Source organism: Filicampus tigris, chromosome 8, assembly GCF_054856515.1.
Source record: "Filicampus tigris isolate MCC_2025a chromosome 8, RoL_Ftig_1.0, whole genome shotgun sequence".
NCBI classification, from domain to species: Eukaryota; Metazoa; Chordata; class Actinopteri; order Syngnathiformes; family Syngnathidae; genus Filicampus; species Filicampus tigris.
The window spans coordinates 2302539-2315091 of record NC_141224.1 but is presented as its reverse complement, the minus strand read 5'-3'; the positions used below and the strand labels follow the sequence as shown (position 1 = coordinate 2315091).

Here is a 12553-nt window from a genome sequence, read left to right as displayed (position 1 = left end):
GACGACCCTCCGCGTGCTCACGCCCAAATTTCTTACATAGGAACTGACGCTCGCAGGATGCTTTGTTTCCAATTCAGGAGATTCTCCCTCCAAATTCTTTATGTGGTTCGTTCCGCCGAATCAGTGATGTTCGTGTCCCCAGGAAATAAAATAGATAAATGCATGATAAAATTAAGTGTGACATACTTTTTTTTTTTTTTTAAACAATTTTTACAGTTGTACTTTTACAAAGAATGCGGTTGACTCTCATAGTATTTATTTTTCCTCGGAAAAAAAGTTTTTTTTCAAGAAAAAGGTAACACTAGTCACCAATTTAAATAAATTCTAGTTAGAAGTGTAAGTAAACTCTTCTAGATGAAATGAAAATACATACATAAAAGTATCTCAAAAACCTGATGTGCTAGAAAAAAAAAAAGACATTTTTAAATCAGCGTAAAAAAATATGTTCAGAGACATACAAAGCCATCTCGGATTAAAATTTGCCGTTGTCCAGTGTAATTGTACGAGACTACATTTGTAAATTGGGCCTTTATCATCACACCCTTTCTACGGCTCTCCAAAAAGCCAAATAAGAAGCAAAAACACACTTGTGGCGGCAATCCTTTGGCTGCGTGGTGGGGAACCTGCTTATTTTTCAGTGAGCGTAATGTACTGAGTAAAAAATAAAAAAATGTACTGAGATTTGACGGCCTATGTCGCAATTGTTCCATTTCCTGTTAAACTTTTCTCAAGTTCCAAAGAAAAAGCAAAAACTGACGTGTGCATACTTCAACCCAAATCACGTGATTCTTGATCAAAATCTCTTTTACTTCCGTTTCTGGAAAGCTCAGTCGAGCAGATCGGATTTTTTTTTTCTTCTTCTCTGTGCCAGTAAGTGAGGTGGGGGGTGAGTTTAAAAAGAGATAGGGGAGAGAGAGAGAGAGAGAAAGAAGGAGGGAGGTGGGTGAGGGTGGGGGGCAGCTTTTGTGCAAATATATCAAGAGGAGTACCACCCGCGTCAGATTACTGCGTGCGTGTACGCGTGAGCGCGTGCGCGAGGGAGAGCGAGCGAGAGAGAGAGAGAGAGAGAGAGAGAGAGAGAGAGAGAGAGAGAGAGAGAGAGGGAGAGCGAGAGAGAGAGCGAGAGAGCGAGCGAAAGCTTTTCAGTTCCAAAAAGAAGAACCAAGCCTCACACAAGCTGCTTCGCTTGCTTGCCTGAACTAACACGACTGAAAGACGCAAAGTTGTTTAAAATTAAGAAAAGAAAAAAGAAAGAAAATAAAGAAAAGTAAAATAAAAGGCTGTCATCATGGACGGGATAAAGTTCGGACACGCGTGGCTTGAGTGCACCTTGCTGCTCTGCGCGTTGCAACGTAAGTCCTCTTTATTTCTTTTTCTTTTTTGGGGGGGGGATCGCCGTGCACAATGACTTTTTTTTCCACTCCCTGGAGCTGTGTGTTTTTAGTTTGAAGGCAACTTTTTGCTGGCGTTCTTTGCGAGTTGAAGTCCCGCTTTTGTGGGGCTTTGGCGAAGGAAAGCGTGATGGATTGATTCCGACTTGTGTCCAACAAGTGCCAACTTGCCTGTGAGGTTCTGGTGGTCCACTTTAACTCGGCGGCGGTGCTTTGAAGTCGTGCGGGGAAGTCCCCCTTGTTCACACTTGATTGCACTTGTTGGCGCTTTCCGCTTGCCCGGTTGGGACACCGCTGCAGGTTCACATTAGCTTAACAGTGCAATGATGCCAAAGAGGAATAGTAAAAAAAAAAAAAAAAAAAATATTTTTTTTTAAATGTCAAAGTGCGCCACCTTGCTTGTCTGCTATCTCATTCATTCCCAGGCTATCTAGCTCAAATTTGGATTGCCTCCACAATGCACCAAAAAAATCAGCAACCAAAAGAACCCCCTGCCCTCTATGTATTCTTAGTTGTCCTTTTTTAATCGCAAAAACAATATATATGAATTTGTTTGTTAATCATAATTTATTCCCATGATAGTGTCTTGAGCTGGCAGGCGGGGCCCACGCCCCCAGTGGTTTAGTTAATGGGTGTGTGTTGCTGTCACCCCGGGTGCCACATCTGGAGAGGTTCTATTAAAAAAAAAAAAGATAATATGCAGTAAAAGTATTGGTCAGATTTAAAAAAAAAAAGAAAAAAAAATCTCTAATACAGATTTGGTATGGGCTCACCTGTCCATCATGACCACACCCATCTAGAGGTTTCCGGCATAGCATGGGGGATGGAGTCGAGGGTTTGGAGTAGGCCCACATTTTGGATACTGCAACATTTTCAAGGAAAAACAAACTCGGTAGTAGTAGCCCTCATTAAAAAAAACAAAAAAAAAAGGAGGGAATTTGTGATTTACAATGGGCAGCTCGCTCCTCCCTCCCGTTAAGGAGTCGCTGTGCTATGAGCTTTCTGATATCGCATTTGGGAGGCGTGCGGGAGCTGAATCCCCACCTTTCTCAGACATTGAAATTTTGTGGAGCACATCATTTTAGAAGAAGAAAAAATGTGTACAGTAGCCGCACTACTCCTTCCACTGCCTGTTCAAGAATCCCTGTCTGTCATGCTAGCTAGCGCCAATGATGTTTGTCATAGCCTATTGTAGCTTCGAGAGATTGCGATTGCTGTGGGGGCCTAACTCTGAGGGCATTTCAAGAGCAAAAAGTGCCTTGAGATGCGAGCCACAATTTGTTCTTACTTTGATTTGCGAGTGCTGTATGTGAGCAGTGAATTGACCTCACTCACGTCACAACATGCCGCACTTTGGCAAATAGTCAGCAATTCTTCCCAAAAAGAAGCTACAACCTGTTGATTGCCACTCCCAATTGAGTTTGCCTATCAAACTAAACATCAAACAAAGAGAATGACACATTGCCTATTTTAAACAAACACACACCCACTAAAGAGTCCCCATCTGTCTTGTCAGTAGTCAGCCATGAGGTTTCTGGCTAGCATTTGGGGAGAGGGAACGGGCGGGGCGGGGGGGGTTTGGTCAGGGGGCGGTCACTCCTCAGGTGCCAAATTTTGAGGAGCGCGTCGTTTCAAAAGAAGGGGAAATAATGTAATTGCACATTTGCAATCAGCCGCCTGACTCCCCCTCCCCTACCTGTTCAAAAATCCCTGCCTGTCATGGTTGCACACAGCTATGTGCTTTTCGGCTCATTTTGGAGGGCGGTCACTCCTGGGGCGGCAGATTTTGAGCCGACATTTGAAAAATAATTATTTTTTTTTGTCAAAGTGCAATTATAATGGGCTGCCCCCTCGACCTACCCACTTAAGAGCCAGCATCCACCTCCGAGGTCTCCCATTTGATCTTCTCCCACGGTGACTTCTTTGACTTGTTCCACATTCCTGCTCGGACTTGTTTGGGGCCAAGTGTGTGAATTACGGCGGCTCTTAAGTGTGTAAAATGCCCAGCACTGCTGGGCCCAAAGGGGCCTGAATGTCTCCAGTCCCTCCGGTGTCTCAATCCGGATTCTCCCGTCATTATGTTTGATGAATGCTCTGCACGACCTGTTATTGATTCATTGCAATGACTGGCCGTTTTCATCAGATCCTCTTGCCCCGCCCTTTTTTTTGGTGGGTACTTTCCTGTCCGCTTGCCATCCGCGAAGCCTTTTAACAGGTGCCCTCAAACTAAAAGTCGGCGCTGCGTCATGGAAGGATGCGGTGCAGATCACACATCTGGCAACAATGTTGCGCAGATTTCAAGGCCGAGCGCTTCCCTCCCTCATGTCATGTTCTGTGTGTCTCAGTTGTGGGAAAGAAAGTCATCTTTTCACCTTGTCCATAAAAGATTGTTGACTAAATCCCTCTCGTTTTTTTTTTTTTTTTTTCCCCCATCTGCATCTCGCATGCTAATAATAGCAACACTCGCAGGGTCTCAGTGGGCCCCGCATTCCCGGTTTGCGCTCACACAACGACCGTCGCTGCACTAAACAGCGTCATGGGACACATAACGCATGCTTGCTATCTCATTTGCTGCATGTTCCCATGCTGGCGCCCTATGACCCGCTCCACTCTTGTCGGTGAAAGGTTCTCGACAAGGATGCTCTGGCACAAAAAAAAAAAAAAAAAAAAAACATTCCGCGGCGCAACGGCCTTGCGGTCTCGGAAGACCGACGTGACGTTAGCGGAAACGGCAAAAGGGGGTGCTGGCCGAACCGCAGTGGACTCCAAAGTCGTCGCAACAAGTGGAGAGAATCGTAGCGACAAGCATCAGCCCGGATAAAAGTGTCACTTCTTTGTCTATGGCTGCTTTCTTTCCTGCAGTCATTTCCTGAACTTTTAATTTCTACCCCCCCCGCCGCCTTAGCCTGGTAGCAACAACCCCCTGCAGCCATTAGCAATTATTATGGAATTAGGCCAGAAAAAGGGTCATTTAGCCTTAAGGCGATAAAAGCCAGCAAAGATTCCCTACGTTCAAAATGTCTTGGCTTGGACGTCGACCACTGAGTGACGGATACTTTGGGAAGAGCGAGTCCATGTTTGCCCCCCGCCCCCCGCCCTCCCTTGTCATTCAGGCATTTGTAGGTTTTGGAACGTCAGGGCTGTAATTATTGAGGTGATTCATACCCTTCAGTGGGCTGACGGGTGGTTGAGTATATATTTCCCCGTGCTGGAATTCGTGACATTCCCCAGGACGTGTCGTAGCGCGCTTTGTAAACTTTGCGCTAGCTCGTCGTCTCTTTGCATTTCGTGGAAAAAGGGACCTCCTTTCTTTCTCTTAAGCCCCCCTCTCACCGTCGCTAATCCGTTTGCAAACAAGCAAGCTAACAATGCATTGGCAGAGGTGCAAAGTTAGCTCACAGCCGGGGTGCGTTTATTGTTTTGTCGCTGGGTTGGGCTCCGCCAAACGTTCAGGAGACGCTCGGGAGCGTTTGGCCGTTTGAAAGTAGGACGGGTTCGGGTTTCTGTCGTCGGGAAGCGCTTTGAGCTCGGGAATGGGATTCGAGTTACCCGTCCTTTCACGGGGCCACTTGTGCTGTTTACGTTTGCGGTAAACGACACGTGAAACTCAATTAGAGCGTCCCGATTCGGGCCTTGATGAGATGGCATTTGGCAGTCGGCACCGCCGGGGGCATCTGGGCCCTCGATCCTGATTTCCAGTCAGAATGATGCAGATCGCAGAGAGACTTTCTCCCACTTTGCAATCTCTTCCTGCATCCCTTCATTGCCTGATATTCAATTTTGCTTTTCAATTTAAGTGGATTTGCACGAGGCAAGGATTGAATATAATCTTTGGCCCCCACGCGCGCCACCCCTGCCCTGAAGGCCTTCGGATTGGCCAGCCTCTTTTTGGCTCTTCATCATTACGTCAAAAGGAGAAAATAGACCCTATGAACCCTGGCTTAGCCATCATTTACTTGTCCATCCGTCCTAAATTCCTTTTTTGGAGTTGTTAAAAATACACTAAAATTGTGCACACCAAAGACTTGAAGAAATCTGCTTCCCATACAGTATGTTATCGTCTTCCTCATCCGTCACGAGCTTCTGTTTGAACCTTCCGTCCCCCTTGGCATTCAGTGGTATTTGTGCGCTTTTTCCAGCCGCGGTTTACCACGCTTTCCCGGCTTTTGTGTCCGAGTTCCAGATAATGACGCCGCGTAACATCAGGGAGATTGCCCGCTGTTTTAGTGCAGGGAGAGAGGGCCGCGTTTGCTTTTTACGCCCCTCCCTTTACCATGGACGATTTATGGCTGAGCGTTTTGAAAATGCCCTCGTTTGGCATCGTTACCAACTATCCAAAGCGCTTATCTATCCAGCGTCTGTGCTTCCGTCCGAGGCACTTCATTGGCGGCCTGACGGAAGATAGTTGAACAACATCCTTATCAGCAACTTCATAATACCGTAAAGTCTCATCGTGTAGGAGGACCAAGGGGAAGAGGGAAGAAGTTGGTTGAATCTTTTGACTTGGCTAAAGGCTGTTGCTTTACGGATGAGCTTCCTTGTCGTCAGTGGGAGATGTTGCAAGGAAGGAAGGATGGGAGGAAGGAAGGGAGGGAGGAAGGAAGGCTAGGCCAGATGAAGTCGCGGGATGGGAGATGGATGATTAACGCTGACTATTGTCTTGCCACTATGGAGGCTTGTTATTCCGGTCTCGGGGGAGGAAGACGACGGCGATGGGCAATTTCAAATGTGGCCTTGAAATGAAAAGCGGCTCCGCATGTGCGTCCTTGTGTCTCCGCATTCGATGCCGGTAGTCGTGGCGATGGAGTGCGGTGGGGGCTGGGGGTGGGGTGGGGGTTTGCGTTTCACAGGATGGAGCAATATTGAAAATTCACAAAGCTCGCTCGCGCAGGGAAGGGAAGGGAGGTTAAGTGCAGCCAATCCTTTTAGGCGGAGAGTGCTGCAGCGAGATACGAGTAACAGGCTTTATTTCAAAAATGTTTTGTCGCTGTCAAAACAAAACTCGCGTGAGCTCTTGCAGTCGCAGGATACGCCCATCCGAACAGTCACTCGGAGAACCGAGAAGCGCTACTCGAATGGAGTCGGCTTCTGTTTTCATGCATCGCTTTTGGATCAAATGAGCGCACAAGACAGTGGCAGTGAAGAATACCAATTAAAAATGGGTATTGCCACAAAAAAGCCCGAAACGGTGGACGAGGAGATCATTTTGTTGGCGGCACAGAGGAAATCCTAACCCCTTGAAAGCCCAAAGCCACCATCTGACTTGGCTGGCAGCGTGTCCGCTGGGAGCCCCGCAAGCTGTTGCGTTTTCAGACATCAACAGTTGCCTCAGCAGCAGCAGTTGTCTAATGCGGCCCTTCCAAAGAGACCCCCCCGCCCCTCCTTTCCCTCACACTCTAGCTTCAATTACCACCTCGTGGTGATCCACCCCGCCCACTTGGTGGCACAGTTGTGCATCTTGCGTGATAGCTGCGTGCCGCTGTGCGGTTCCACCCTGAGGACGATAGCTTGAAAGGCACTAGAAAAAACATGAGGTCCGTAAATGGCAGTGGGCATCTCACCAATGTGCAGTTTGCTGACATCAGCCGTAGCCAAGCGGCACGAATAACGGCAATTCCTTCCGCCATCGTAACCCACGGTTCTGGTCGACTTCGATGACTGACATTCCATGGTAACGCAAGTTTCCCCGATGACCAATCAAAGGTCAGCAGCATGTACAACTGCGCCACCGCATGCCTCGCTTCAAGCACTGAGCGGTACAGACCAGATATTTTGGGATCAGTTATAGTGGTGTGCTGAAAAATGCATTCCCACCTCAACCAAACTGTACTGTTGGCGGAAACGAGGCTCATGTGTCAACCGTGTCGCCTTCTCAATCCCGAAGCGCCGTCAGGCGTCACATGACCCCCGCAAAGGTGTGCTGGGCGGCTGATGTCGAACCTGATGCAAAGGCAGCGGCAGACTGGCAACTTGCCGCTCCATTTTTAGCCCAGTCTCCATTGAAGAAGAAAAACTCAAAGAACTTGGACTCACTCACACATCACTCAAGCATGGTGACTGATTTCCTCAATGCGCACTGCCTTATCTTTTGGAAATCTTTGGCTAATGCATCGGCTGATCAGATAAAAAAAAAAAACTAGTTTGTCGCTTGACTCGTTTCCGTTTCTGACCTTGGGTTCTGGTTTGCTTGGGTTAACCAGCCAATCAAAAGTATTTCTGCCACCAGTGGTTTCCCCCGATCATTTATTTGACTGGAAAACCTCCCAGCAACTTTTACAAGTACATATTTGAAGTCGACCACTTGTGCCGAGGAATTCTTTCTTGTGCTTATCACGGGGGTATATTGATAACCACGTGAACTTTCGGTCACCCTGGCGTGGAATGTTTCTCTTTAGCTACCAGTATACTGTACGTGTGCATTAACGTGTGTGTACGTTTCCAAAGGCACCGTGACAAAAGCCAAGGCCAAGCCTGCAGAGATGGCCTGAGCCGCTTCTCACGTCCAATCGCCGCCTCGCATCGGCTCCGGGACATTCCTGCGACCCTGTGAATTTAATCTAGTTAATGGTTAAGCAGCGGTGTTTAACCTCTCCAGTGAGGCTGGTCACTGTTTGACAATGAGATCTTATTGCTTTAACTGGGCCGCGGGGACCCGCGAGACAGGAGCGGAGACATCAATCGTCCACGCCGGAGGAGCACAAGACGGAGGAGGGGCGGAGTGACCGTGCGAGTTGTCGGTGAGAAACAGCCAGTGCCGCTGTTTGTGTTTGGCTTTGACGCACGCTTCCGTGACTGGTTCGGTTCCGTTGCGTCCGCCGCGGCGCCAGTATTTTTATCGCCGTGTGTTGGCTCGAAAGCCGGTTTCCATAAAACTTTGCGGGGAAGGCAGTACAAGGGCCTCCTTGGAGAAAAGCGTTCCCTCATTTCCCAGGCATGTCAGCCAGATGCAAGGGTGGCTATCTGGAAGGTGTACGGCTTTTTGTTGTCACACAACTTTACGATTGTTTGGCCTTGGTGGAGGTCTGCTACCTGGTAGAATTATGCAGGAATCAATCAACTTGAGCGATTTTCACCAGATTTTGTAGACGTGGATCGATGCATATGTCATCCAATTTTGGAGTGGATCCAATAAATCTGATTAACTTTCTTCACATTTCTTAGCGTTGCGAGATTGGGATTTTTTTTTTTTCCCGCCATTGACTTCTGGTCGCTGGGCCAAGTCAGGATTGTTTGGCTTTGGTGAAGGTCTGTTTGTTAACGAGATTAAACCAAAAACTATATGACCAATTTTAAACATGTTTTGTAGAGGGATGAGACTTGGTTTAAAGTTAGGTTAAAGACTAAGTCATCCCAAACATATTTTTTTCAAGAATATGTTCTATGCAGGCCCACTAGTTGGAACAGGGCATTCTGATTAATTTTGCGTTTGTGGAATATAAATGAAGCAGCAAAATCCCCCCCCCCCCTTTTTTTAGCCATCTCAGGGCCATTTTGTCTTCTGTCGACTGAAAATGACATCACGACTGCTCACAACGACCAATCGCGGCCCAGCTTCAGAAAACAAGTCAGCCGTGATCGGTCTTTACCTGAGCGCTGAGCAACTTCGATATCATTTTCAGTCGATAGAAGTGACAAAATGGCCGCCCGCAGAGATGGCTAAAAAGGGGTGGATTAACTCTTATTCCACAAAGGCAATATTTATCAGAATGCCTTGTTTCAACTAGTGGGCTTGCATCGTACGTATTCTTGAAAAAGATATGTTTGGGTTGACTTCCACTTTAAGGTTTTAGTGTTAGGGAAGAGTTTAGAGCAGGGGTGGGCAATGCCCCTGCCGCATCGAAAACATGCAAGATACCGAGGGCCCTCGAGGGCCGGAATTGCCCACCCCTGGTTTAGAGGGTTTCGGGATTACAATTTTGGTTTGGGTTAGGCCATTCAAATAATGCACGGATTTTTACCATCGCATTTTATTCACATTCAATCTGATCCAAATTAGGATAAAGAGGGCTTGGCGGAAATGTGAAATTCGAGTTGTAAGCGTGACTTCACGTCTGCATGTGTGGGAAAAGGAGGATGTCACCTGAGCGCCGGGCCAGGAGTAGCGTCACAAAAAAACAGGTGTCCGTTTTCATGGCGTTGCAGGCAGGCAGGCAGGCAGCTGCCTCAAGGACACAGCGCCTCTTTTTATTGAGGGTTCTGCTTACAGGGAGACCCTGTGAAGAAACTACCATGGGACGGAACTTCTCTTTGCTGTTTTCTGCTTGTGTGAACTTGACTTTGTGCGCAAAGACGACAGTTAGCATGAGCTGACTGCTAATGCGGCGCAGGTCTCTTCCTGTCCTTTACATGACGTGATTCTCTGTTGGTTAGGCTTCTCCTTGGAATTTTCTGAATTTTCTGACTCATCCGTTGGCTCCAAACGTTTCCTGTGCTGTGTTTCCATTTTGTTGTCAATATGCGGAACAGCGGGATCTCACATGAGCTGTCTCATGCAGATACCGTGTCCGTCTTGAATCCTCACCGGGCTCTCGTATTGTTTACGGCCTGCGTGCGCATGTTGCGGTAAACAGGCGCGCTCAAGTTTCCCGCTTTTGATTCATCACCAGCAGGAAAAGGCAACGAGGCTGCCCCTGCTTTTGTATGAATATTTAATCCCAAATCAATAGCGTCCAATTGGGTTATAACTCCATCAGGCTAAATGATTCCCAATTCCGCGTCTGTACATTGTGCAGAGCAGCAACAGTGACGGATCGTTATTGTCGGACTAATGTCAGACTTACAGAGCGGTTAACCAATTTAGCCCGTTGTTATTAAAGGGGGCTAAAGTCATTACGGCCCCGCCGTCTTGCCTTGAGAGTCTCCCTCGTGTTTGAAATCTTAGTTCACGATTATTTCGACTGAATGATGTCAGTATTTTGAGAAGCACAAAGGATATTTGGTCTTCCCCCCCCCCCCCCCCGTGCTGCGGGACGAGAGGCCGGGAGGACGCACCCCTCGCCCCCTCCCCGCATACACGCACCCCGCCCATGCCCGGCCCCCTTTTGATCCCATTCCCCACTCACATCACGCACTTGAAGATTTGTCTCCGTGGACAATGATGAAAGACGTGCCGGCTCCCCCCCATGTCAATTAGCGGTCCAGGAGTGTGCGCTCTGCATTGTGTGCGCGTGTGTGTGTGTCTATTGAAAGCAGTGCGCAGGATGGTGTCTGAGCCTGGTTAATGGCCGGGGCCGAGAGGACGCATGTTCAATAATAAGGCCTGACAAAGGCGGACAGGCGGACGGAGGATGATGGGCTACTTAAGTGCGTTACTCCTTTTCAGCCCAGGATGGCCTTTAAAATCAGAACCGAAAAATAGCCCGGCCGCGGCCATTTACTGTAGAGTGGACCCAGCATGTATTCTACAAGGCATTTATTAGTGGAAGGCCAGTTATTATATAATAATAATAATGACAGTAATGCATTTTGTATTTAATGTCACCTTCTAGTACACACAAAGACACCTTGTAATCAAACAGTAAAATCATATTTATTTTTTGGTCCAAAATTATTGAATGTACATATTGCATATGATATTCCTTACATTATTTGTGTGGGTTTTTTTTTTGAAATATTTGTATTTTTCCCACCAATATTTAATGATACTTAAGTAAATATGTAAACCAAAACAAAGTACAATAACCGGGCAGAACACTCAATTGGACGCCTACACCAAGATTTGAGGTGCTGCTGTTTTTTCTTTTGTTGTTGTTTTTTTTTCTTTAAGCAAAGGACATCATTTGTTTTGGAACTGACACACTAAATTACTTTTGTGACTGTGTGTTGAGGTTATCACAGTTCCCTCCTGGGAGTGGGGATGGCGCTGACTATTTGGAACGAGGCACTTATTTATTTGAATCTGTTCATGCTTCGAGTGGAGGCCACTGATATGGTGTGCCTTTATTGGATGCCCGGCGTATTTTCAGCCCATTTCGAGATCGTGGTGGACTCGTGCTAACTCGGCAACTTCGCTCGTTCAACGCCCTGCCACCAGTCAGCGTCGACGCCAAGCAAAGAACCTGCCGTTTGTTGGCTTCCTGCATGCTGCGCAGCGCCGTGACCCGCCAAGAGAGCTTGCAAAACAAAACCCTTGTGCACGGGCTCAAAACAAAGCGTCGAACCCTGCAGTAAGTGCCGAGTGAACATTTAGACTATCTTTTGCTTTGGAGAAGAAGTCAAGTTGAAGCATCTCATTTAAAAAGGCGAAGCGGCGTGTTTTCATGCATTTTTCAGTGCAGTACCTGAACAGGGCCACATTGTTAAGACATTCCTTCAGGGCTGTTGGAATTCAGGTATTAATAGTGGGCTCAGCACACTCGCGCGCACACACGCGGAGAAAGGAATGGGAAGGGAGGGCGACAAATCATCTGCACTCTGCCGTAGGAAAACATTTCACCCAAAGTCTGAGCCTGTCATGTGCGACGAGTGTTTCCCGACATGTGTGTGCCAGGGATTGGGGGGGACGCGACTTGACCATGTGTGTGGGCGTCCGTCACTCGGAGCTAATCGCCGCATGTGAAAGTTACTAGGATTTAAGCGGGGTTACGAATAGGCAGTGCCAGCTGCCGAGCGGAACCCGAGCTCTGCGTCGCCTCGGCCATTCCTTTCCCTCTCGCGCTTTTTCCGCCATCTTTTTCCTCAAAGCGTCCCTTTGTTGTGGCCCTGTTTGCATTGTGCAGTCACCTGCCCTGCAAGTTGGGGGAAGTGCGTTATCCGGGCTGTTCCAGTTAGACCTTGCGCCTCCTTGGCAGAGAAGCCGGACTCCTGCGTCCTTTTCTGCAGAGCCCCTCACCCACGCAATACCGGACCCCCGCGCCTCGGCCCATCTGCTTGTTTTTGTGTCGGAGGGCGGTTGAGGGCACCGAGCGTCACGGTGCTCTGGTGAGCCTCAAATAGTGTTTGATTTGGCGAAATAATTTGAATTCGCTGGGACTGAATGTATAGAAGTTCCTCTGAGGTTTCCGAGCATTCTGTCAATTGTTTCTGTTCTTCGTTGCAATCATTCTTGCGCCAAATCATTTGCCATTTTGAAAGCTTACCTCAAAACGTCCTTATGTTTTGTAGGTGTGGTAAAAAATAGACATTTGATTGAGGTCATGGGCCATGTGGCCTAAAATTCATAT

General features: G+C 47.8%; 1 protein-coding gene across 4 annotated transcripts in view; it reads left to right on the top strand.

Annotated features, from left to right (window-relative positions):
- The first annotated feature begins 1007 nt into the window (after positions 1-1007).
- The window catches only part of bcam (basal cell adhesion molecule (Lutheran blood group)), a 53201-nt gene continuing 41655 nt past the window's right edge, over positions 1008-12553 (top strand). For 2 of the 4 annotated variants that reach the window (XM_086038237.1, XM_086038236.1), the window contains exon 1: positions 1014-1352. In XM_086038237.1, coding sequence (XP_085894363.1) covers positions 1289-1352 — 64 coding nt within the window. In that variant the 5' untranslated portion in view covers positions 1014-1288. Of the gene's footprint in view, positions 1353-12553 lie in introns of all 4 variants that reach the window. The other 2 variants (XM_086038235.1, XM_086038234.1) reach the window with 2 other exon arrangements.